At 45.6% G+C, this 25,487-nt stretch overlaps 1 protein-coding gene across 1 annotated transcript in view; it reads left to right on the forward strand.

Moving 5' to 3' along the window:
- The first annotated feature begins 769 nt into the window (after window positions 1-769).
- Window positions 770-25,487, forward strand: part of SYN2 (synapsin II) — a 568,232-nt gene continuing 543,514 nt past the window's right edge. Inside the window, exon 1 of the mRNA XM_090021234.1 lies at window positions 770-2,164. Coding sequence (XP_089877360.1) covers window positions 1,830-2,164 — 335 coding nt within the window. The 5' untranslated portion in view covers window positions 770-1,829. The remainder of the gene's footprint in view (window positions 2,165-25,487) is intronic.

Genomic DNA, 25,487 nt, shown 5'->3' on the forward strand with positions numbered 1-25,487 from the left:
TCCAGTCCTAAATTCACTCTGAATTCATTCATTCACATGGCTCCAAACATCTTCCAGCAGTGCCAGCCATTGACTGGTGAAGTGAACAAGACATTTTAACTGCATCCTTAACTTCAGGTTACTTCACTTGTTTAAGCTTCCCATGGCCCTAATGCAAAACACAAAAGAATACTGGCAGCAGAGCGATTTTGAAAAATGAGCCATGTCTGTCTTAATCATTTTCTTATCTTCAGGATGTGTTTATGGTATAACCACATGATTTTAAAAGACACTTTGGAATTGCATTTAACTGGGTCAATTTTATTTTCTACCACTAGGTGTTAAATGAACATCTATGAATGCAGTGATTCATTAAACAGGCTTATGCAGGATGCTACATCCCACCAATGTAGCCATAGAAACTGGAAAGGTGAAATATTTGGAACATATGACTAGCCCCTATAATGTGAGAAAACATTTATTTTGCTTCAAGTGTTTGTGATACGTCATCTCTAAACAGTTGTCAAATGCAGTGTAGAACATAAATTTCATCTCTATTCCAGACAAAAAATTACATTAAAGTTTAAATTATATTTCAATAAATTAAGATTAAACCAGATTTTGGGGATGCTGTAATCATCCCAGAACAAAATATTACCCACGCAGGAGAGTCAGGGGTAAGATTACACTGATACAAGCTCAAACTTTTTGAAGTGTGAAACTGCCTTGGGCATGCACATGTTCTACTCTGCTGTGGCAGTGTACACTGACTTTATGATTATGTAAGAAGAGGAGTTTATTTACAGCTTCTGCTGAAATGACACATGAGAATTAACAGTAGAGTTAAACAGTTATAACACCACCTGATCCGTTACAGGTCAGACTGTACAAAGCAGTTACATGTTCTGCTGACTGTGATGAGGATACATAAAACTAAACCAGATGAAGTGATGTCAGAGAGTAGAATACAGAGTGGACCCCAGGCCATACCTGGACCCTTATTCCTCACATGAGCAGCAGAGATGCCTCTGCTCTGCTGACGGCCTGTCAGTGTCTGCAGTTCTTGCAGAGACGGGAGGCATCCCAGGGTGGGTGCACTCCCTTTTCATTCCTGCTCCACCCAAAGTTTAAAACCAACTGCCCAGCAGCCACAGCGCCGTTTCGAGTCGGGTCGGGCAGTGTTGAGGGAGCCACCTGACTTCTTGGCTCACTGTCATCTAGGAGCTCCCTTCCACCCACTTCGTTGCGCAGGTGTTAGCGGCACGACCTTGGCCCCAGCTGCTGCTGGGCAGGACGCTGCCGTTGCCCGGCCTGCAGCCTGCCCCGGCGTCCCTGCAGGCAAATTCTTCGGTTCGACCCCGCGCCCCCTAGCACAGCTCCGGCCTCGTTTGTAACTGAGAAAAATCTGCGTCGAGTAGGCGGGAGGGGCCCTGCGCTCCGCGGTGCCCTTCTCCCGCCGCGTGGGGGGCAGAGGGCGGCAGGAGCCCACCCTCGCCCCGGCCCCCACGGGGACACGAGAGTCCAGCCACAGCGGGGGCAACAGCGCCCCCGGCAGGGCCCCGCCGGGCGCTGCGCAGGCGGAGGACGAGCCGCCCAAGCCCCGGCCCCGCACAGGCGCGGCGACGCAGCAGCCCGGCCCCGCCCGGCCCCCGGTGCAGCGCCGCAGCCCAGCAGTCGCGGCGGCCGCCCCCTAGCGGCCGAGGGCGCAGGCGGCGGCAGCAGACGCGCGGGAGCAGCAGCGGAGGAGCAGCCGCCAGCGCCGCAGCCCCGCAGAAGGTAGCTCCGTGCCGCGCGCCCCGCGCCCTCCCGGGCTCTCCCGCCGCCGGTGGGGCCGCCGCCCGCCCGGCCAGATGATGAACTTTCTGCGGCGCAGGCTCTCGGACAGCAGCTTCATCGCCAACCTGCCCAATGGCTACATGACCGACCTGCAGCGGCCCGAGCCGCAGCAGCCGCCGCCCGCCGCGCCCTGCTCCGCCTCGCCGAGCTCGGAGCGCCGGCCGCCGCCGCAGTCGGCCCCGCCGCAGCAGGCTCCGCAGTCGGCGGGCAGCAGCTTCTTCAGCTCGCTCTCCAACGCCGTGAAACAGACGGCGGCCTCGGCCGGCTTGGTGGACGCCTCCTCCGTCTCGGCCGCCGCCGCCAGGAAGTTCAAGCTGCTGCTGGTCATCGACGAGCCGCACACGGACTGGTAAGTGCCGCCGGCCCGGCCGTCCTGCCGCCTCGCACGGGCTCGGGCCCTGGCGCAGTGGCCCGCGAGGCCCCGGGCCGCAGGCTGGCAGGGAGCTGAGGTGCGCGGGGACGAGCCCGCCGTGCGCACCCCGAGGCGGCCTCGCGCGGGCGGCGGGTGCGCGTGGTCCCCGCAGGTCCTCAGCCTTTTTTGTCGCAGTGAGGAAAACTTGTGGGTCGTGGTGCTCTGGAGCCATGAGGCTGCGAGCAGGCGTCAGGTGCTGGCCAGCGCCATTCGGGCTCCCCGCTGAGGAGTCAACTTTCCCATTCCCGGTGTCACCTGGAGGTTTGTGCTTCTCATTGAATCGCCGCAAAAGGGAGGCGGGCAAATGGACGCTCCCCCCATCCCGGGTGTCTCAATAGCAGCCGTGTTCATAGATGTGTTAGAGCCGCGTAAAGTCCGCGGTGCGGCCCCGCGCCTTAGGATGCGGGTTGTCAGGTGCAGGACAGGCCCCGTGTTCATCCTGTTTGTTCATTAAGTCACCCTTCCCCCTTCAGCGGCATCACCCATCCAGCCACCTAGCATCTCATTCAGCATCACGGCTGCAGTTTGACATGCCTGAGCTCTGGGCTTGAATGAGGTAGGCTGCACCTGAGAGCATGATAGTGTGGCAATTGCTTGTTTTGCTATTGGAGTCTAAGCCTGGGTGTGTTACTGATAGGACCCACATTTTCACAATATTATGTGTAAATGGGGAAAATCTATAAGTAGGTGCAGGGCTTAATTTTAAACAAAAATGTTTTTCACTCTTCTGGCTTAATAAAATATTTGAAATCAAAATTTTAAAACATAGTATGATTAGGGTACTAAAACAATTTATATATGTGGGAAGCATCATTATTGGACTATAGTGTTTTAATACTGTACAAAAAAGTTGTTGATTTTTTTTTGGGGGGGGAGGGGTGGAATAAAACCGCTATACCCAAACAGAGTGTTTAGGTAAGCATCAATGGATGCAGCCTACTGTATTGCAGTCTGAATTAATAAATGAAAGATTTTTTTTCTTTACTCAGTGTAAATCAAAAGTAAAGTGCATCACAGTGGGCAAGTCCCTGTTTTGTAAAATAAATCACCCTAAAATCCTTGTCCAGCAAAGTTAGCCCCTGATGGCATCTGTCCATGTCTACTGGGACTTGTGTTTTGTAGTGATGGTTAGCATACAGGTACTGTAATCTTGAAGTTTTGAACAGTTTTGTAATGCAGTCAGAATTAGCAAGAAGCTGCCTCTTAAGCCTTGTTAATGCTGATAAACTCTGTATTGTAAATGAAAATGGGTGCCATCTCTGTTAGGAGAGCAGATGTGTTCACAAATGTACTTTATCCTATTCATATGTGCATATTTGACTCTGACTTTCTGATAAATCCTTTGAAAATGATATGTGAGAGTTCTAGAAAGAACAGTGTGCAGTCAATATTTTTACCTGTATTTGAACTATTTTCCAAAGAATTAAAGCCATTTTGTAATTAAAACCTTTTAAATAACTGCTGAAATGTAAGTGTTTGGATCTCAAAAGCAAATACAGTAATGGGGAACTTATGCCTTTGGAATTATTGAAGTTTATGTTAAACCTCCATTTAATTTCACTAGTTGTGGAAAAAACAGATGCATAATACATGTTAATTGACGGAAATGTATAAATATTTTTTTTTATTTTTCTATTGCAAAAGCTGAGTTAAAGCGGTTTTTTTCTGATCATCTTGATCTATTAGCCAGGTTCTATGTGGTGTGATGCAGTGACTTGTAGTTTTAACAAGATGAGGTATATAGCAAAACCCTCATGTAATACATGTTAAAAAGAAAATCATGCCCTGAATAGACACCTGATAAATGTTGAGTTATTCTGGGATTTTTCTGAATTTTAGGTTTATATAGTAATAAAAAATAATTTAATGTGAGAGCAACTTGGAACATGAACTGCTTTTATTCAGACATATTAAGTTAATGCATAATTGTTTTATAGATTGCAACCTGGATGCTATGCATTTCAGTCTTTAAAGAAACAGAAGTCTGATTTCAGCTCTGGTCCAATCTAGCACTGTATCTTATTTCCAACAGAACTAGATCTAGAGGCTTCAGAGGAAGCTGAATTAATTTTGGTGTAGGCAAATGGTGACTCTTCTCTATTCTTCCAAAAGTGGGTCTCATCTCTTAAGCCCTAAAGAAGAAGGTTTAATATCCCTTTCAGGATGTTTGTTGTTATTAAGGATAACTCTGGATGTTCTTCATCACATAGGTAGTCCAATCCTTTTCTTTCTTTTAAGTAATTGGGCCTTCCTGTGGCAATAAGTTCCACAGTCTGCATATGCAGAGTCTAAAAAAGTGTTTTCTTTTATCAGTTTTGAATTTCCTTCTTTTATGATTGAATTTGTTCTTGGTTTTTATGAGGCAAGGAGGAAAAAAATCTAGAATTGCCATCTTTCTGCCATTCGTCATTGTTCTTAATGGTACCAAATCTAATTGTTTTACAAAGTAAGCTATCCTTTTTATTGTTTTACAAACAGAAGGAACTAAGAGGCAGAAGGTCACACAGCAGGTTAGTGGAAGAGCTGGAAATAAATCCTAGGTCTTGTGACTTCTAGTCTGGTTTTCCTAGCTAGTGGATCACAATGATTATTCTAAGTCATCTGCTGCATAGCCATGTCTTTACTACTTTATCTCATTTCAGATTCTTGGGGAATTAATTCTAGCTGTGCATGTACCTGTGTGTGCATTCAGAGCAGTATAGAGTGTTGGTGGGGTGGGTGTACATCAGTGTCTGCTGAAATGCTGTATGTATGTAGCTTCATCCTGGATAACATTTCTGTTGAATTCAGTGAGGGTTTTTCCTGAGTAATTTGTAAGGAAAAGGTTCCCAATGACTATGAGCGTAAGGCTCAAGAGAGCCAAGTCCCAGTTTGTTACCTGGAGTTAATTTGCACATTGTTCTATGATCTTTACAGCCTTTCAGTCTGTCAGTGTACGGTTTTCCTTAAGATTAGAAAAAAAATTCTTTATTGTGACCTTGCCATTTCTCAGTTATGGTACTCTGGGATACTACATCTCTATGAAACATAACTTCTCAGAGTAGTTGGCGTTGGGAATTTTTTGTTGCATCCTTTAAATTTATATATAGTAACTTTTCCCAAAGCCTACCAAGATGGCAGTCCGCAATCTTCCCATTTCTAGCCATTTGTTCTCTCTTTTGAAGTATTTCCTCCATGTAACTGAGGGGAAAACAAAGAAAAAAACATTTAAGATATATTAATAGTTTACTAACTGGAGATATCTCGCTGAGGCTTTGTCCAAGCTTTTGCTCTCCTTCATGCTTCTCGTGTACCTGTTCAGAATCTCAGCTAGGGTGCCAAGTATATTAGAATCTAGCTTTAGTTGAATTGGATTTCACTCCAGACAACATGGAGAAAAATGGAATGGGCAGCATCACTTAAAAATCAAAAGGTTGTGGCCAAGGACCTGTATACTTCGCATCTCTAGTAATCCATAATTGTTACATTTCATTTTTAAAAGGTATCTGGCTTTCATGATGAAGAAAATCTTTAAAATGTGAATTTTTTGTTTTTGTTTTTTAAACTTTCTGTTGCTGAAGAATTGGTGGTGGTAAAAATAAAAGTGGGAGGAAAACTCCAATTTATGTGAATTAGTATGAAAGAAGCAATGTTTCTGTTATTTAATATGGCTTTAAATCATTACAGCTATAGTATTCTTTCCTAAGTTTTTTTCAGATAGGATAGCAAAAGAATGTGATGGATTCTCAAGGTGCAGAGAGGACATTTTTCCTTTTTGAGTTGAAAATAAAATCAGAAAGAATAGATACTTGAATTGCATTTGTGCTCTGCTCTAGCTGTGTGCCATAAGTGATCATCTGATGTCCTTGTTTCCTGTTTTGTGCCAGGACTGCTGCCAGCAAGATGGGTTGGCAGAAAAGGAAATTGCTGAAAATATTTGAGGGAGCAAGTTGCCCATCTGAAAAGAAAATTGTTTTATGTACAAATATGGACATTTTTATGTTTTTAAAGGGGTTTTTGTTTGTTTTTTTCCCTCTAAACTTCCTGAATGTCCACTGCATGATCTTGTGTGTGAAAGCACCAAAACCAGACTCGCTGTTTAGACAAGGCTATAAGAAATACAAGGGAAGCAGTCAAAATTGAGATTATACACTTCTCTTTCAAACCAAATCTTATTTTCATTATCAGGACATTTCCATAGCACCATGTAGCTTTACTAATGTTTATTTCATATTTATCTTGTTTGAGGTCTAGAATATTTTTATTTTTAAAAAATTCCAAAGAAGAATTCCATCTGAACATTGATATTATAAAAATAAAGTTCTATGAGAAGTCACTTAAAAGTAAAATATTACTTGCCGTTACAACATGACAAGGGATGTTGTGCTAGTGTGCAAGGATCGGAATATGATTCAGCATAAAACACACAGCTGGAATTTCATTAATTTTGATTGTTTACTAGTTAAGTGATGAAAAATTAGATTAAAAAACAACTTTTTAACATAATTTTATTTGTAAGAAATAACATCAACAAAACTATGCAAACTGAAACTCAAATTCATGTCTGTACACCTATTCAGTGAGGCTGTCTACATGAGTAAGTCTTGAATCTTAAATAAATAATTAGGCCCTTTGTCTTTTCAATAACTGCAATACAGTTAGCACTTTAAAATAAATCTGACACTAATATGGAACTTCAGTAACTACAATATTCACTTCGCCTGTTGTGAAAATGTATTTTATTAATGAATCCCTTTTTCAGAAAGTGTTATTTGGACTTGTTTAGCAAAGCATAGTTGAAAGAAAATCTATACATAACTGTCTGTAACCTGTTGGAAAGGAATTCTGAGAGAAAGGAAGATGCTCATTGGAAAGTCCAGGTTTGGGATCCGTCAGATAGGTAAAACTGACTTGAGAAGCGACAGTCTGTGTCTTTGAGATTAGAGGAGGAGAAATTTAATTCCTTGTTTTCAAACTTGATATCTGTTAATCAAAAGCTTTGGTGCCCTATATGACAATAAAGAGTCTCACTTTTTAATATGAAAATAGAAACCTTAAATGAAACATGGGTTGTTTGCCTTTAACTAATTTCTAGGTAGACAACACATTTGTTAAATCCCACTGAGATCAGGCAAGTGTGAGACAGCTTAGTATACATTTCTGTGACTGCTTGATTTTTGCAAGGTTCATGCTGTGATAGTTCTAAGTTTTATTACACATGAAGCTTGTTTAGAAATGAGCTCAACATGAAATAGACTATTATATATAACTAGAAAAGCAAGGAAAGGCATGCATGGATATTTTATTTATCTCATGTACTCTGACACAACTGTCCATTATTACTCACTAATTACTGTGTTCTAGAGATGGCTGTTGTGACTGCCTTCCATTAGTTCCAGTTGAGTCTCTTTGAACTACATTTCTAATATGCTGCTGTAGTGCAAAAGGGTACAAACAGAAGATGCCAGCCCAAGGCAGGAAGGGCTTAAATGACTGCCTGAACCCAGTGAATTAACTCATTTCTACTTCACAACACATGCTAGAATGGCTCTCTGAATTGTAAGAACATAAGGAAATAAAAGGAATGAGGTAAGCACAAAAAGGGGTTGCTACATACAACCAAAATTCATATCTGCAGGCTGGAAGGAGCCTGTAGCCAGACACGGCTGTGGCAGTGGGGTTTCTGGAAGAAAGGTGCCCACTTCAATCTGTGTATCCATTCATTATGAACAGAGACTGTATCATAGGCCCTATTGAGAGAAAGGAAAGGCAGGTTTCTACTAATGGTTTACATGCTGTATGTGCTGGTTTTCTTGAACTGACTGAACACTGAATAGTGCTTGAAGCAGACATGTTGCTTTCCTTCCCTTAGAGTGGAATGCCTAGCCCTGACAAGCTGAAATAACCAAAATATAATCCTTCAGGGTTTTTAGCCTTCTGCAAACTTTGGTTCTGAATAATTCTTTGAAGTGTGAATATAAACAATAAAGAAAATTAGTTTGCATTTGAACTAGATACCTATAAAAAAAAAAAAAAAGTAGCCTTTAAAAGAAAGGCTTTCTGTGCCCTGAATATTGACCATGAATTACACATGCAAATAAAAAATATAACATAAAATACTTTAGATAATCTAGGTTGTATATACATTTGTCATCCTGTGGATCCACCTAATTGCTGTTCAGACAGAACTTGACAGTAACAAATTAGAATCTATTAAAACAGCAACAGTATGTACCAAACCACTTGCTTCACTTTCACATGTGCATCCTATTGAAAATTAATGTGTAAATATGGTTTTAAATATTCCTAAAAATCAAGTCATGCTCTTCTTTTCTGGAGCAACACTAGACTGCTGTGCAGGCCTCCCTGGTGAAGTCAGGTTTTTAAAAGACTTCTACTTAATGCATTATGACTTGGGGAAATCTGGAGTCTGTTCCTAGCTTTGCTTCTAGCCTCCTGGGAGACACTTGACAAATAATTTGTCTTTTCTTTTCCTCATTTTTTCCACGTGTATTATGAGGATAACAGTACTTCACTGCATTTTTATTGGGATAAGGTGGTTGTTAGGGCATGTGTAGACAGAAATGGGGGCCCTAAATTGAAGCAGCGGGTTTTAAAAAACACCGCTTCAATTTAGGGCTGATTAAACCCCTGTGTCATGCACATACCCCGCTGACTTACCTGTCTTTTTGGCGGGGAGGGGAGGATGAGCTACTGGTGGGCAGAGTGGTTCCTGGGCTACAGGGGCTGGGAGGGGACTGGTGTCTTCCCTCTGCGGCAGCGGCAACCCTTCCCCCCAGGCAGCACCCACCCACAGGCACCCGGCTTGGGCAGTGCTGGGGGGCATCGCAGCTGCAGAGCGAAGCACTGGGCCCCCCACAGTGCAGTCAGGCTCAGGGGAGGGGGGAGATCCAGCTCGCCATTTTTCTTGGGCAGAGACTGTTTTCCCAGTCTGCTGCTGGGCTTCCTGCAGGGCTTCCTGCAGAGCCGTGGAACTGCATAGAGCCCAGTGCTTTGATCTGTGGCTGTAGGGGCAGCAAAGTAAAACTCCTCGGAGGAATTTTAGTTTGCTGTGCCTCAAGTCATTTAAGGCACATTATGGCACCAAATTTCCTACAGCAGCTGGAATTAGTGCACAATACACTGCTAAGGTGTGAAAACACCAACACCATTAAAGTGGTGCAAAAGCATTTAGCTTACTTTAAAGTGTTGTGCACACATGCCTCCCATTTTGTCTACACACGGCCTTAGAGCAGTGGTTCTCAACTTTAACAAAGGGTGTCTTGAGTGACAATGTCAAGGTACCCTGTGGAAAATGCTGATTTTTAGTTAACAGGTACAGTCGGGCTGGATGAGCTGTAGAGGGGCAGAGTGCTTCATCAGCTGCTTTTTTTTTTCCCTGAGCCAAGCCAAGGCTTCCTGAACGCTGGAGGAAGAGGCCAAAGAGGGACCCAGCAGAGGGGTCTGGGATATAATTAAAGGGATACATTGCCCTGGATGGCAAGGGAGGCGGATTGGAGGAAGACACTGAGGGACGGTGAAGTTGTCAGACGGAGGATGCGTGAGTGGGGAGTGGGTGAAGGCCCCTCCCTGGAGTTTGTGTTATTTGCTTCTCTTTCATTTAATTTAAAGCCCTGAAGGCCAGGAGAAAGGCCACAGGACTTATGCAAAGAACTGAGTGGGCTGAGGCTGCTTGGAGACCCATCACTGGGGTCACCTCACCGCCCAAGTAAACCTGTGTGGCAGAGAGGAAAACTGTTGCAAACACCAAGGGCCAGAAAGAGTGAGAGGAACTGGGACATGACATCCAAGTGGAGTCAGACTGTCCATGACCCAGCTGTTCCTACAGGCTGGTGCATGACTGGGGTGTAGGGGAGGTGGAGCCCCAGGAACACCCGCTGGTGACAATGCCTTGCACATCCTCCTCCCTGCAGAAAGGAACCCTACTACTGAACATAATAACCAGGATGTGGCAGGTGAGTATCAGGGTATCCCTTGGGGAGAATGTGATGTGACCAAACATCAAGGCAGCAAGAGCAGCCACCGCGACAGGCTCCAAGCTCCCGCTCTAGGGCTGCACAAGAAAGGCTCCATGAAGCCAAGTGAGTACAAAAAAACTGAGTTCTTTTGGTCTCTCTCTTTTCCTTCATCTTTATTCTGTTTCTCTGTGTGTTTTCTTTGGCTTCTGGTCACACAACTTAAATACCTTCATGTCCTTTTGTACTCCCAGTTTTCTTATTGCAAATCTCACTTCCCGTTCTTATTCCTCACCTCTGTCCTGTCACTTGGCTTATGAAACCTAAATGATACAAAGCTGTGAAAAGTGTTTCAATATAACCAAAATAAGCTGATGCTATGAATTCTCATAAATAGAATTTGATTACACCCAGTATTATTCACTCTAAGTTTAGAATCCACATTAGAGGCTGATTTTAAAAGTCAGTATGAGAAACCGGTCATTGGATTTTCTCTCCTTATTGTGTTTGTCAAAATTATTCTAAACAGTATGAAACCATAAGTTGCATCTTGCTCTTTTTATAAAAATGCAGACCTGTGTATACAGGGTTGTTGATTGCAGCTGTGTTGGTCTAAGTACATAGACAGAGAAAGTTCTTTGAGTAAATGTGATATCTTTTATTAGACCAACTAAATAGTTGGAAAAATTGTTCTTTGCAAGCTTTTGGGCACAAACACCTGTCTTCAGGCATCAGGAGAGTCTGCTGGTGGTTTGTGTGCTGTCTTGGGTGGAATTTTGAAACTGACATTATATGTGAGGATGAAGTGTATAAGTTCAGTAGCATGTTTAGGTCTGTAGTCTGAGTTGTAATCTTGCTATATGTAAGGCAGGCTTGGATGCAACTTGCTTATACACTAATGCAAGCATTCTTGGCAAAACAAAAATAAAGGAAGTAAAATTACTGGTTCAGGAAGTGAAGCCAAATAGGGCACATCCAGACAAGTGTGCACATGCCTCTTGCCCCACCTCAAACCCCTTTGAGGCAAGGCAACAGTCATGTGCGGGAACAAAAAACTGGTCCCCACACTGCAAACTTGTGACTCAGACTCTAAAAAAAAAAAAAAAGAGTTTGAGTTGGTCCCCACCCGTGCCCTGAGGCAACCTGAGGCTGGGTCCTCCATAGAGATGTTCTGGCTGCCAGAGCATTTCTATGGTTGCCCCTCGCCCTGGTGCTGAAACATGCAGCTGGCCAGGCCATGCGTTTCAGCACCAGGGCTTGGTGAGTAAGGGGTCGGGGGGGCTGGAAGGGGGAAGGGACTGTGAGGGGGAACTGCGATGGCCCTGCCCAGTACCCCAGCCTCCCTTCTCTCCAAGGCCCCCAACCCCTGCTGGGGCTGGCCTCTCCCCCTGACCCTTGCGGTGGCTGGCCTCTCCCCCTGCCAGCCCCCCCCCGAGGCCCCTAACCACTGCCACAGCTGGCCCTTTCCCCTGCCAGCCCCCCCTGAGCCCTGCCAGGGATGACCCCTCCGCCCACCAGCACCCCAAGGCTCCTGGCCCCTGCTGTGGCTGGCCTCTCCCCCTGCCAGGGATGACCCCTGACCCCTGTCATAGCCATCCCCGCCAGCCCCCCCCCAAGGCCCCTGACCGTGCTTGGGCTGCCCCCTCCCCCGCCAGCCCCCCAACCCCTGCCCTATCATGCCCCATTTCCCCCAAGCCCCCCCATCGTGGCCCCCCCCATACTTAAAAAAAAACAAAACAAAAACCCAGCACTTACTGGTAGTTGGAGCTGTCATTTGTCTGACTGGGGCCCGGCTCACACATTGTGGGGTAGGCTGACAGCCCCAGGGGCCCCAGCCCGGGCCTTCCTGCCCCTGCACTGTCCTGTGCTGCCTGGGGTCCTCTGCCAGGAGGCCCTGGAGGCCCCCCCCCCCCCACTTTTCAGGTAAGCAGAGGCTTTTTTTCCCTCTTTTTCTGAGGTTTTTTTTTAAATGATGGTGCCTGGGGTTGTGGGAGTGGCCTTGGGAGTCTGGGGGGTGCAAGTTGGGGGGTGGAGCAGCCACTGGGGAGCTGCAGCAGTTGGTGGGGGATGGGGCCAGGTGGGGCAGCAATTGTGGGGCTGGGGTGGGGTATGTGGATCTTGTAGGGGAGTGGTATCCCCTGTGGGGGCCATTTGGCTCCCGTTGGGGGGGATGAACTGCCTTGTGTGGGGGGCCATACTCCTTGTGTGGGACCAACCCCTTGTGTGGGGGCCATTGCCCTGTGGGAGGGCAGCAGTATATGTATTCATAAATTCATGAAACCTGTATTTAGAGTTCACTTTATTATTATGATAAAAGACTTGCTTCAACACTAGATATATCAATAAAACATTGTTCAACTGATTGATGTCTCTCTCTCTCTCTTTATAGTGGTCTTTTGTTTTACTTGTGGAGGAACATGGATTTGGGGGTATTTTAGGGAGTGATTTTTTGGGGGGGGCGTTTTATGAGGGATTTTTCAGTTTTCCAATAGGGAACACCAGAATTCCTGCTAGGGAGGCCAGTAGCAGGACCCTACCTGCTCAGAGCTGGCACCTTTGACCCATCTGGCTGTGGCTGACTTCCTGGCCAAATGGGGCCAGGAGGACATGCTTTGACAGTTTGAAGCAGGCCACCACACCTGGAACATCTTCCAGGTGATAGCTGCCCAGATGGCCAGGCAGGGGGTACAAATGACAGTAGTGCCACACAAAAGCCAACCCTGCAACCACAGTCCACTGGCAGCTGCCCAGAGGGCAGATGCCTCTACTGGCTCAGCTGTCCTCATCCACACCTGGTAGGTGCACAGCAGGTAACAGCTAGGCAGCAGCCCCCACTGCCAGACTGCTACAGTGGGTAGAGGGTGCAGGGAACTCTCTGGGCTGCTTTAGCAGTCCAGCTGGAACAAGGGATAGTGCCCACAGGTACCAACTGGCTGGGCCGCAGAAGCTCATGTGAGCTAGTAGCCCTGAGCTACTTGCCAGGGTGGCTTTTTATATTGCTGGGGCCAGGACAGGGCAGCTTTTTATACTGCTAGTGATAGCACAGGTGCTGGCCCTGGGCTCTAGCTCCCCCTGGTGGAAGATCCGGGAGGAGCCAGGCTGGGTTATTTTGCCCCTAGTGGCACAATTTGCTCCACAACAAAGTGCATGTCTGAGCACATGCACGGAGGCAAAAAGCCCCGGCTCAAATTTGTACCACTTCTGTTTGAGCTGCTGCAAGCGCACGTGCTTGCAGGTGTGGACGTGCCCAGAGAGAGAAATAGAAATAGGGTTGAATAGCAATCATGACTGAAACTCAGGTAGTGGAAAGTGTCTGCAGTATAGGAAAGACAAAAATAAAAGTAAAGATGGTGAAGCAGCATTGTATGCTAAAATGGCGTGTTCATCTGTAGTGAGGCAAGAACAGGGTTGAAAGACTTGGTTGTGGTTGTATTGTGTTGGGGAAGGGCTATAAAAGTATTTAGTGGGATAATTTGAGGGATCAGCAATAACTCATTTCCCTGTGGATTTGGATCAAATTTTGAAGGAAGGAGTAATCAAAGACATGAACATCAGTACGGTAAAAGGCAACATGGATTTACCTAGGTTAGATCATAGCAAACAAACCTGTTGTTCTTGTCTGATAAGAACTGATTTTTTTTAAATATAAGGGGAATGTAGCAGATATAATCTTTCTGTACTTCAGTACAGCATGTCATATAGGCCACATGGGAAATCATTAGCAAATCACTAGAGAGCTCTGGGATTAGTGCAGGAATCATAAGGTGGGCAAAGAACTGGCAAAATAGGAGATAAGAAAAAGGCAGATGTTTTCTAGACATTATTAGATAATCTGTTTCTTTCAGAAGTAGGGAAGTATTAGTCCTTTTGTACAGGGCGCTGTAAGACCTCATCCGGAGTACTGTGTAATATTCTAGTCATCTTTGTTCAGGAAAGATTAATTCAAACTGGAACTGGTATGGAAAAGAACTTTTAAAAGACTGTAGGGGGATAGAGAGCCTGTAATTACAAGAGACCTCTGAAACCTTGGTTTCTTTTAGCTTATCAGAACAAATGCGGAGAAGGGATATGACTGATGTTTTTTAACAACATTGTTAAAATAAATCATAGGTGGAGAAGAGCTCTTTAAACTGAAGGACAGTTTTTGGCAAAAGAACAAATGGGTCACTATTAACCACAAGTAAAATTTGGCTGGGAATTAGAAAGCGGTTTCTAATAGTGACACTCTGGAACAACATTCCCATAGGAATATGTGGGAACAAAATCTAACTGGTTTCAAGATGCAGCTTAAATCCACATATACAGGCATGTGCAGTTTGTGGTGCCCCAAACAGCATGTGTTACATATTAAACCATGCGTAGTGCTGCTGATTTACAGCACGGGGTGAAATTTTCTATTAGAGTTTCCCAGTAGCAAAGAAAACCCCAGAAAAAGCCACAAAGAAGGCCAGAATAGCATGCACTAGGACAAATGTGGAGATGGGAGAGCAAACGTGCACTGGGACAAATGTGGCGGTGGGAGAGTAGGAGAGGGGCTGCGTGCTCCCCCGTTTCCATGTTCCGCTCCCTGGCTGGCTGGGATGCAGGTATCTCAGAGTGGGGGTACTCTGCTAGCTAGCTCTTTGCTGAGGCACCCTGTCCCTCAGCCAGCCCTTTTCCTGCAGCACATGGAGCCTGGTTAGAGCAGCACACTGGGAGCTGGGAGGAGAACAGGCAGTTTGCATTGAGAGTTTACCCACAGCAGGACAATGTGTTCTGCAAAAAAGTGTATGTGCAGCGGCACACAGATGTGTGTCACTACTGTTTGTGCCGCTGCAAGCGCACACCCCTGCTTGTCTTGATGAGTCCTTAGAAGATAATGAAAGGAATTATGACTTGGTAGTCTACAGTAGCTGGGACTTGGTAACGCAGGAGATTCCTCCCACTCCTGTGTTCTACGTTCTTTATGAAATATAAATGTTAAATAAAAAGCAGATCTAGAATCTATTTAAGTAGCCATACTGCTTTTAGGGACTGAAAAATAGCCACAAATGTCACCTGGAGTTGATGTTTTAAATGAGCCATGTCTCTTTCTAAGAACAAGTGTAAAAACCTGGCCCCAATTAAGTTGATGCAAAATTTTCATATAGTCAAGACTTCGTCCGTTGCAATACCTATACTGAGGGAGGATGAAGAAGGTGATCAACTTATGAAATAAAAGGAGAAATGTCTGAAATGCATGAAAGCCACAGCTCAGTAGATATCAAGTCAAGAATTTTAGTTATATGGAAATAGTGACTAAGTATATAATAACAATAAATAACCAGTATTTCCATTTTCTTCTGCAAGATTAACCTTGCCATTGCAACTACAGTCTCATGGAGGGCAGCAGAATGTATAAGGAGCTGATAAGGCTTCTCTAAGTCTACAGAGGGGGTGAGCATCAGAGTTTGAATTTGAAGTAAGAAACCCTTTTTTTGTGTTTACTTGACTACACTTTCCTTAGGGTATAGGCAAAATGATTTAATTAGTAGAACTCGAACTGGCTGCTTAGAAGAAAGCTGATTCACTTTTAGTCAGCTAGCTGGAGAAGAATTTCAAGAGGGTGGATAAAAATCTGTGTATTAAAAAAAAAATCAGACTTTATTTAAATCCAGATTTTTTTTTTATTTAATTGTATTTATGATTTCATAGATTTCATAGACATTAGGGCTGGAAGGGACCTCGGGAGATCATCGAGTCCAGCCCCCTGCCCAAAGGGCAGGAAGTCAGCTGGGGTCATAGGATCCCAGCAAGATAAGCATCCCATTTACTCTTGAAGGTGTTCAATGTAGGCGCTTGAACCACCTCCGCAGGCAGACTGTTCCAGACCTTGGGGGCTCGGACAGTAAAGAAATTCTTCCTTATGTCCAGCCTGAAACGGTCTTGCAGGAGTTTGTGACCGTTCGACCTCGTCATCCCATGGGGCGCTCTGGTGAACAGATGTTCCCCCAGATCCTGGTGGTCACCCCTGATAAACTTGTAGGTGGCCATCAGATCACCCCTGAGCCTGCGCTTTTCCAGGCTAAAGAGTCCCATGGCTCTCAGCCTGTCATCATAAGATCTGTTTTCCTGACCTCTGATCATGCGCGTGGCTCTCTTCTGGACTCTCTCAAGCTTCTCCACATCCTTTTTGAATTGTGGAGCCCAAAACTGGATGCAGTACTCCAGCTGTGGCCTCACTAAGGCCGAGTACAAGGGGAGAATGACGTCCCGGGATTTGCTCAAGAAGCATCTATGGATGCATGCCAGCATTTTGGTTGCTTTACTAGCCGCAGCATCGCATTGGAGGCTCATGTTCATCTTGTGGTCAATGATGACCCCCAAGTCTTTTTCTTCTGTAGTGCTAACCAATGTAGCACTGCCGAGCCTATAAGGATGCTGCAGGTTTTTCCTCCCAAGGTGGAGAACCTTGCATTTATCGGTGTTAAACACCATGAGTTTCTCGTCTGCCCATTTGCTGAGCTTGTCCAGGTCAGCCTGGATCACCCGCCTATCTTCTGGCGTGGATGCTTTGCCCCAAAGTTTGGTGTCATCGGCGAACTTGGCCAGTCCACTCCTGACTCCAATGTCCACATCGTTAATGAATATGTTGAACAGTATGGGTCCCAGGACAGAGCCTTGAGGGACCCCACTGGTCACAGGGCACCACGATGAGTGACTGGCATCAATCACAACCCTCTGGGTCCGACCACGAAGCCAATTTCCCAGCCAGCGGATCGTGGTGGAGCCAAAGCCACAACTGGGCAGTTTGGCCAAGAGGTGATCATGGGATACCAGATCAAAAGCTTTTTTGAAGTCAAGATATATGACATCAATCTCTTCTCCCTTGTCCAGGTGATAGGTCACCTGGTCATAGAAGGAAATGAGATTGGTCAAACAAGACCTACCCGCAACAAACCCATGCTGGCTGTCCCTTAGAATGTTAGCTTGGGCCAGTCCATCAAGGATGGCCTCCTTAATAAACTTTTCTAAGATCTTCCCCAGGATAGAAGTGAGGGTAATGGGCCTGTAGTTAGCCGGATCCACTCTCCTCCCTTTCTTGAAGATCGGCACCACATTGGCCTTCTTCCAGTCTTCAGGCACTACACCAGAGCGCCAGGAGTTTTCAAAGATCCGTGCCAGGGGCTGGGCTATGACGCCCGCCAGCTCCTTGAGTACCCTGGGGTGCAGGTTGTCAGGGCCAGCTGACTTGAAGGTATCCAGCTTCTCAAGGTGTTCCTTCACGAGGTCAGCATTGATGGAGGGTAGGGGATTCCCATCACCCAGATTTCCCTGTCCCATAGCAGGCATGGGCATCCCATGTGACTGATGAAAGACTGACGCAAAGTACCTATTTAATAGGTTGGCTTTTTCCTGGGCGTCAGTTGTCAGTTGCCCCATGTGGTTTAGCAGGGGTCCAACATTGCCCTTGCTTTTCCTCCGGCTCCCCACGTATCTGAAAAAGGACTTTTTGTTGTCCTTGATGCCTGAAGCTAGTTGGAGTTCAGTTGCAGCCTTGGCTTTCCTGGTTTGCTCCCTGCAGGACCGGACCAGCGCGGAGTAATCCTCCTTGGAGGTGAATCCCATCCTCCATCCTTTGTAGGCTTTCCTTTTTAGCCACAGTAGGTCCGCTAGGTCTCTGGAGAGCCAGGGGGGCTGCTGTGCCTTCTTGCTGCCTTTCCTCCGATTTTGAAGATGCTTTCTAAACACAATAAACCTATATAAAGATATCGTCATAGAGTAGGGATTATAACTTCTAATTACATGAATGTGTCTCAAATAGTATATAATCTTTTTAGAAAAGTGTTATAAGTAGGCCACAACAGGCCATGAACTATACAGGGGCTCAATCTTATGGGGCCCCAGATGCTCCTCTAGAGATTAGTTAAGATTAGAGAAAACTACTCTACCCAATGAGACTCAGTGCTCAGTCTAGAAGATCCCATTAAGCATTTTTGTGATGCTTAGTTTTGGTTCTCAGACTGTGGATTTGTGTCTCCAGAGATAACATCCTTAACAGTAGTATATGGAGATGGGAGAGAACAGACCTTATTACCTACCCATCAGCCCTATTGTCTCTCTGCAAGTTTGTGTACACAGATACTAGCCCTTACCTTTCTCCAAAAGAGTAGTTTCAAGAAGTTAATGAATAGTAGATGGTTGAGGGTGGAGTAGATCTGGGCAAGGAGGAGGAGTTCGGAGAGAAAAGCAAGGAGTGAGGGGTATTAGAAACAAAAGGGAAAAATGTTGAGCAGAATATTCCAGAAGTCTTGAGGGATGTGTTTTTGAGTATAGTCTCTCCATTGATTTGAGATCTAGTGAGGGAATGATAGGTTTTCCCTTCTAACGTATCATGGCAGCAGGCTTGCCAGGCTGTATAATGGAGAAAAAAATTAAAGATGAGAAGAAATCTTGAAGATAGCCCCAAGCTAATCACATATGGCTGCAGCCTTGATTTGGTTTCCTAATAATGTGGCAAAAATATCCCCCAAATATCCATGATTAATCTAGTGAATTGGAGATAGTTCATCTCCCAATGCCTTCATAAGTATCTGCTTCAATTAGTTTTGGTAAATAAAGTAACAAAATTATAATTCAATTTTCTGATGCAGCTACAAAATTAATCTGAAATATTACAATAAGTAACTGCTTTACAATGTGTAATGTGCACCTTCTAAAGATGAAACCTACATCTGTCTCTGTGTTTTGAATAATATGCGTTAAGGTTATATCAAAAACAAGAATGTATCTTTTGTAGAAAACAATGATTAGATTGAGAATTGCTTGTCAGGGATTTAAACCATGATTTAAATCAAATCCACTCTGAATTTGAGGCAGCTGCAATGATGTGAATAGCAATCTGATAATTGCTGCTCATCCTAAAAGGGTCTAAAGTAATTTGAGGTTTTTTAAAAAATAGAAGGATGTATGGGCATGTTTTTAGCTGAGCTCCCTAGAAGCAGCTCTGTCTAGCTGAAAGGGGAATCATGAATACCACATGATCATAATGAAAAGTCAAACTTCCAGCTATTGCTGTTAGTTTATATTTTCATAAGAAGAAAACTGCTGTAGGATGGTGCCTGATTTTCCAACTTGTAATATGCTAGTTGGCCATCTGTTTGCCCTTTTTACAGTTCCCCACTGACCTGAACACTGTACAGTTCATCCTGAATATCCTCCATAATTCAAATCGCTCATGAGAGTCTCTGTTCCAACTTTGCTGTGGCAGACTATGGCCTTCAGTAGCCTCTGGCCCTTAAGCTGTACACAGCATTCCCTGGCTGAGAACTCCCTTGCATTTCATCTTTGTACTTTTCTTCTCTGCACCTGCTTATATATGGAACTGCTTCTGTGATATATCTCTTTCTTTAAAACTATTTTTATACCTAGGTATTTCAAGATTTAGTCTATTTGAAAGTAACTCGAAATAATTTTGAGTGGTGTTAAAGTTAGTATGTACTGTGAGCAGTCACACATTAAAATTTCAAGATTAGGCTTTATTTTTCTTATTGATCTTTTATAAATGGAGTTATTTTTGTGTCTGTGCCTAATTTCTGATTTGATTTATTTTTTCACTGTACATCTGCAGAACATCTCTCAACTAAAGTGGAAGTTCTACAGGGTTTGTTGAATTAGAATTTAAGCTCCTTTAAGAAGATATATTTTTTCATTTGGAGTTAACAGTACACTACATTTGTAGTAGTTTTCAGTAATTGTTATCTGTAATATAAGACAGTCCATACTTAGTTTCTTTCTAAGGAGAGATAGGAGGTAGACCTGCTGGAGTTCTCTGGGTTCAGGTAAAGGGTCCTGGTGTGTGTCTAATATAAACTAAATCAGGAAGAGGAGGCTTTTTAAAAACTAACCAAAGTATGTAAATAACAACATCTAGTGCTTGTGCTAGACTTTAATTACTTCGATATCTGCTGGGAAGGAACACAGCAGTGCACAGACAGTTGAGCAAATTTTTGCATTGTGTTGGGGACAGCATTTTGGTACAGATGGTTTAGTAACTAGGAGGGAAACAGTTTTCAATTTGTTGTTTACTATTTGGATGAAATTGGTTGAGAATCTGAAAGTGGAAGGCATTTGGGGGTGACAGTGATCATGAAATGACAGATTCATGATCCAAAGGAAACTATGAAAGGAGAGCAGCAGAATAAAAGCATTAGGCTTAAGAAAAGCAGCCATTTGCAAATTAGGAACTGGTGGGCGGAATCCAAGGGGAGGCAAGTCTAAGGGAAAAAGGAGTCTAGGGCAGCTGGTTGTACATTTAAAGAGATCACATCAAGGGCATAAGAACATGCTATCATGATGTAAAAGACGAATAGGAAGTGACTGGCTTGACTAAAAAGTGAGCTGTTTGGTGACTTGAAACAACCTCACAAACACTAGAAACTTGGCTATGTTACCAAGGATAGGAGTATAGTACACCAGGAAGGTCAAAACATAAATGTAAATACAGCTGGTAGAGAACATATAAGACAAGGAAAAGCAATCTATAATTTCATTTGAAATGAGAAGAAGACCAATGAAAATATAGGTCCCTGGACAGGACGCTAATCATTGATGATGTGGAGAAGGCTGAAGTGTTCACTGCCTTTTTACTTAAGTCTTCTCAAAGTCAGCTATCTCTTGATGAGCACAGTTGACATGGGTGATTGTGCGATTGTGTCTGTGTTGGGTCACGGGGGGTGGGGATGGGGAACTGCAGGCCTGCTAGGCCCTGCTACGGCCATGAAGCCTGCCAACTTCAAGGAGATAAGTGCAGGGGGGTTCTGGGACCTCCAATGAGGCCTCCTCCCCTACAGCATCAGCTCAGCCCACCACTTTAAATGACAGCAGGTAAGACAATCTGGTGTCTTTCAGTAGGCCAACTGAATAGTTAGAGAAATATACCGTATTTTCATGCATATAGTCTGTGGGCTATACACATTTTTACAAACTTGATGGATGGGTTTGGGCTATACAAGGGTGCAGGCTATGCAGAGTCTTTAGAACAGCATAGCCCATCCCTGGCTGTGGGCTGATGTCATGGTGGTGGCGAGCCCCAGAAGGATTTAGTGTGGCTGGCAGTGGCAGCAGGGAGCAGGGCTGCCTCCCCCCAGCTCACAGCTCCTCATCCCTCCCCTCCCCTGCACCACTTTTAGCGGCTCTGGCTCTGGCAGCCGTGCCTAGCAGAGCCTGCGCTTGAGCGCGGCTGGCGGTGGCAGCGGGGAGTGGCGCTCGCAGCTCCTCATCCCTCTCCTCCCCTGCAGCAATTAGCATTGGCTGGCGATGGTGGTGGGGAGTGGGGCTCACAGCTCCTCATCTCCCCCCCCCCCAAACAAGCAATTAGCACCAATTAACTCTGGCGGCCATGCCCAGCAGAGCCCGCACTATCAGGTGCGGGGAATACATGGGTGTGGTCTATACATGGACTATTTTACGAAAATACAGTTTTCTGCGGGTTATGCATTGGTGTGGGTTATATCAGTGTGCGGGCTATATGTGCGAAAATGTGGTATCTTAGGAAGCTTTGGGGGTGAAAAACCCTTTGTCAGGCTGAGGAAGCACCTGTATTTGGTCTGTGTGTCTCCTGGTCCTGGATGGAAGGAATAGTAAAGAAAGCAGAGGCTGGCCTGGCAACCACTTTTCACAGCTGGGGCTATGAACTTCACTTCATCAGCCTCCTACTTACAGAAACTCATGGACTCAATGTAGACAGTGGAATTCTGACACACTCCAACCTGCTGGACATCTGACTCCCCAGGTACCTGTGCACTTTTACTTGCACTGCTACATCTCGCTTCTCTCCACCCCAGCCTATCCTTCACCCTCTCATGCCTTCATTTCCATTTTCACTGGCTTTCTTGCCTGTACTGCATACCAGGGCAGCCTCTGGCTTCTTTACTATCCCTTCCATCCAGGAACAGCACACAAACCAACTGCAGGTGCTTCCTCAGCCTGATAAAGGGTTTTTCAACCCAAAAGCTGGCACCCCAGGCAGCTAAGCTAACTCCACTGCAGATGGCATGAGGAGAATCGGACTCAGTCCATCTGCAGGTGGAGCTTGGGGAACCCCAGCAGTAGGAAGTTCACCTTCAAGAACATGAGCTGCTGCACCCTACCAGGATCCAAGCAGGTGTGGTGGGGTGTCACAATATCCCCAGCAATGCTGAACACCGTCTTGCTCAGAACACTGGTTAGTGGACAGTACAGGTGTTGCCAGGCAACCATGGACAGATCTGGCCACATCTGGCTGCAGATTGCCCAGTAGGTCAAGGGGTCACAGTCCAGCAGCCCCACATTCTCAGCAAGATAGGTAGCCACTGAAGCTTCAGTGCTACCTGTCTGAGGTTGGTGTCTGGTGGGTATGGACCCCAGCATTGAAGGCATGCCCTTGGCTCACATTGGCAGCAGCTGCTGTGAAGAATACTGTCTGGGGCTGGTGCCAGTACCGATACTGGTGCTGGGAATGCTGGCACGGGAAAGTGGATCCCCCTCTTCCAAATCCCCTCACCTCTCCCCTTCTGCTTCCCTGACTCTCTTGACCAGCACCTATGTCTAGTGATCGAAGGTTTTGGTGCTGTCAGAACCCATGCTCCCCTTCACCCTTGGGTTGCACATGCCTGCCAGCATGTGGACTGTACTTGACCACAAAGGATCCAGCTGTCTCCTGATGTCTTCCTTCACCCGCCTTACCAGTGCCTGAATGTCTGGTGACAGTGGCTTGCCCCAGCTAGGAACATTGATCCCCTGGAACTTTTCCAGTTTGTTCTCAAGTTCTTTCACTATGGGGATCACCTGGCTAAGGAGGGCATCATCACCATTCAGGGTCTTGGTGGCCTCGAGGAAGGACTTGAGGACCACCAAGATCTGGGAGATGGTACCCCACTCAGCTCTGTTAAGAGGACTGCTAATCCCAATTTCCCCAAGCAAGGCCATCTCATGGATGGCCTTCTGTTGCTCCACCAGCCTTTCCAGCATCAGGTATGTGGAGTTCCACTGGATGTCCACATCTTGCATGATTTTGTGCTGCAGGATGCCTTTCTCTGCCTGTTTGTCCCGCCGCAACTTGCACCCCTTGATGCTTCGGTGGAATTAGCCTGCCACCTTCCTTCATTTTGAAATTAGCTGGGCGGTAGTGACGGACAGCCATGTCCCCCTCCCTGACTTAGGTGCAAGCTGTGTGCCACGCAGCAGAAGCCAAGGAAATTGGCTTCATGAATGGCCTTGACCATATTGGCCCTGTTGTTAGGGACCATGAACCCATGGGTGAGCCTGCTCAATGCACCACCCTTGTACCATGTGGTTCATGGCCACCATGATTTCCCTTGCCATGTGGGACTCATCCAGCACCTTGGCTTGGAGGAGAGCCCACCAATGGCCTAACTGATTGCACCAGTGCCCTGTGAGAGAGAGGTAGGTGTGATCCCCATCCCAGCTGCTCCAGATGTCGGAGGTGAAGTGCAGAGCTACCTGCAGTCCTACTTTGCTCAGCTTCTCCCTCAAGTACTCCCTGCATGCTTCATACAGGGAGGGCACCACCATTCTGCTAAAGGTGGTGCATGTGGGCACTGGGTAAGATGGGGCCACGAGCGCCATAAGCTGCCTGAACCCTGGCCCCTCAACTAAGGAGAAGGGGTGGCTATCCAGAGCAAGCATCTCCCCAGTGCTCTGGATGATCTTGCTCGCCTTAGGAATGCACCCTGCTTTGTCTGTGGCTTTCCCTCACTGCTCCAGGTTGGCCTGCCTCTGCTTTGGGGGGATGGGGGCTGCTGAGTGGGAGACTTCCCTTTGGGCATGTTCCCACTGGTGTCAGGTTGAGGATGAAGAGGGGCAAGGGGGTTCTACCTCCTGAGATGCAGCAGTATCCCCGAGGTGGTGAAATATTTCACCTCCTTACCCCAGCTGATCTGCCTTTGGGAGTGCTGGCAGATAGCAAACTTGGGATCATATGCCACCTCAAAATGATCCCACACTACACTACTTCCCGCTTCTGGGTTGAGGTTGGGGATCCTCAGTGCTCTGATGCTGGGGTGCATGGAGTGTCCCACAGGTGTGCGAGGGGCCCCCCGTGTGCTTGGCAGCAAACCCAGAAGTGGACCAGAAGTACTTCAGGGAGTGTGCTGTGATTGACTGCGGGGGGGACCCTGGCTGACCCCCCAGACCCAGAAGATACCAGTCATTGAGCCGGGGGGGGGTGCAGGGCCCCCCCCCCCAGCAGATCCAGAAGTGGATGGGGAGTGGACCCCTTCTTCCCCAGAATTTCCTTAGCTATGGCACTCAGTTCTGCTGCTTCCAAATCCAGCTCCTCCTCTGGCATTAGAATTATTTGAAAAAACCTTTGGATGACATTCAGAGGTTTTCCTAGTGAAGCATGCTGCTGTGCAACCATGGACATATGTTCTGTCACTGTTTATCTTTAAAAATGCAAAGGGGTTGATATGCAGGGAACAGAATGGGCAAGGTTAATAGATTGAAAATGAAACCTACAGGCTCTGATTTGGGATTCTGGAAAGGGGAAAAATATCTTCTCTTAAAAACAAAAATCATACATCTCCCTCTTTTTCCAAAGATGCAGTGTGATGGTATAGGTTGAGAGCAATTGTTCTCTTTTCATTTTGTAACCGTTTTAAATTGCTTGCTTTCTCAACTGCTTTTCAGACACGAGTAACATCTCAGATTAATCATAGAGTAGAGCTAATTAGAACAGACTTCAGTTTATTTTTCTGTCCCTTTATCTTAGTCAATTTGTTCATTTCCATTATTGTTCCAAAATGTTGGTTCTGTTCTAATTCACACTACTTTGAGAACTCATTTATACGTTTTCATAGCATTTTTCAACAGAACCAGTGTCATTTTATACAAAAATAATCTTTTTCGTCTGTAGCAACAAGTGTGGATTTTTTTTGTCAGCATGAGTTAAATGAGTTAGCCTGACTTAAATTAACTTGAATATTCCTGTAACATGACATTTTGCTCTGGATTTCTTAACAGTGGATCAGTAGTAATGTCTGTAGGCATATACTGAATTGACTGATTACTCACTACAGCTGGTAGACCAACTGAAGCAGCCTTAATTTGTATCTTTCTTTCTGATGCTGTCTAAAAAAGAACCATATCCTTCTTGTATAACACAATACAGGAAAGAATATTTTACTTACATTTTCTGCACCATTTTTAAGAAAAAAAAATACAAACAAATATCTTGTTCAGGATTCATATTGTTATATTTGTTTGTGTCCATTCACCTTGCGGTATAGTAAATGCATGAGGTAAATGCCCAGTTTGCTGCCTACAGTTAAAAAGAAAAAAGTTTG

The sequence above is a fragment of the Crocodylus siamensis genome, chromosome 11 (assembly GCF_052110815.1).
Source record: "Crocodylus siamensis isolate JL-2025a chromosome 11, ASM5211081v1, whole genome shotgun sequence".
Classification (NCBI taxonomy): domain Eukaryota; kingdom Metazoa; phylum Chordata; order Crocodylia; family Crocodylidae; genus Crocodylus; species Crocodylus siamensis.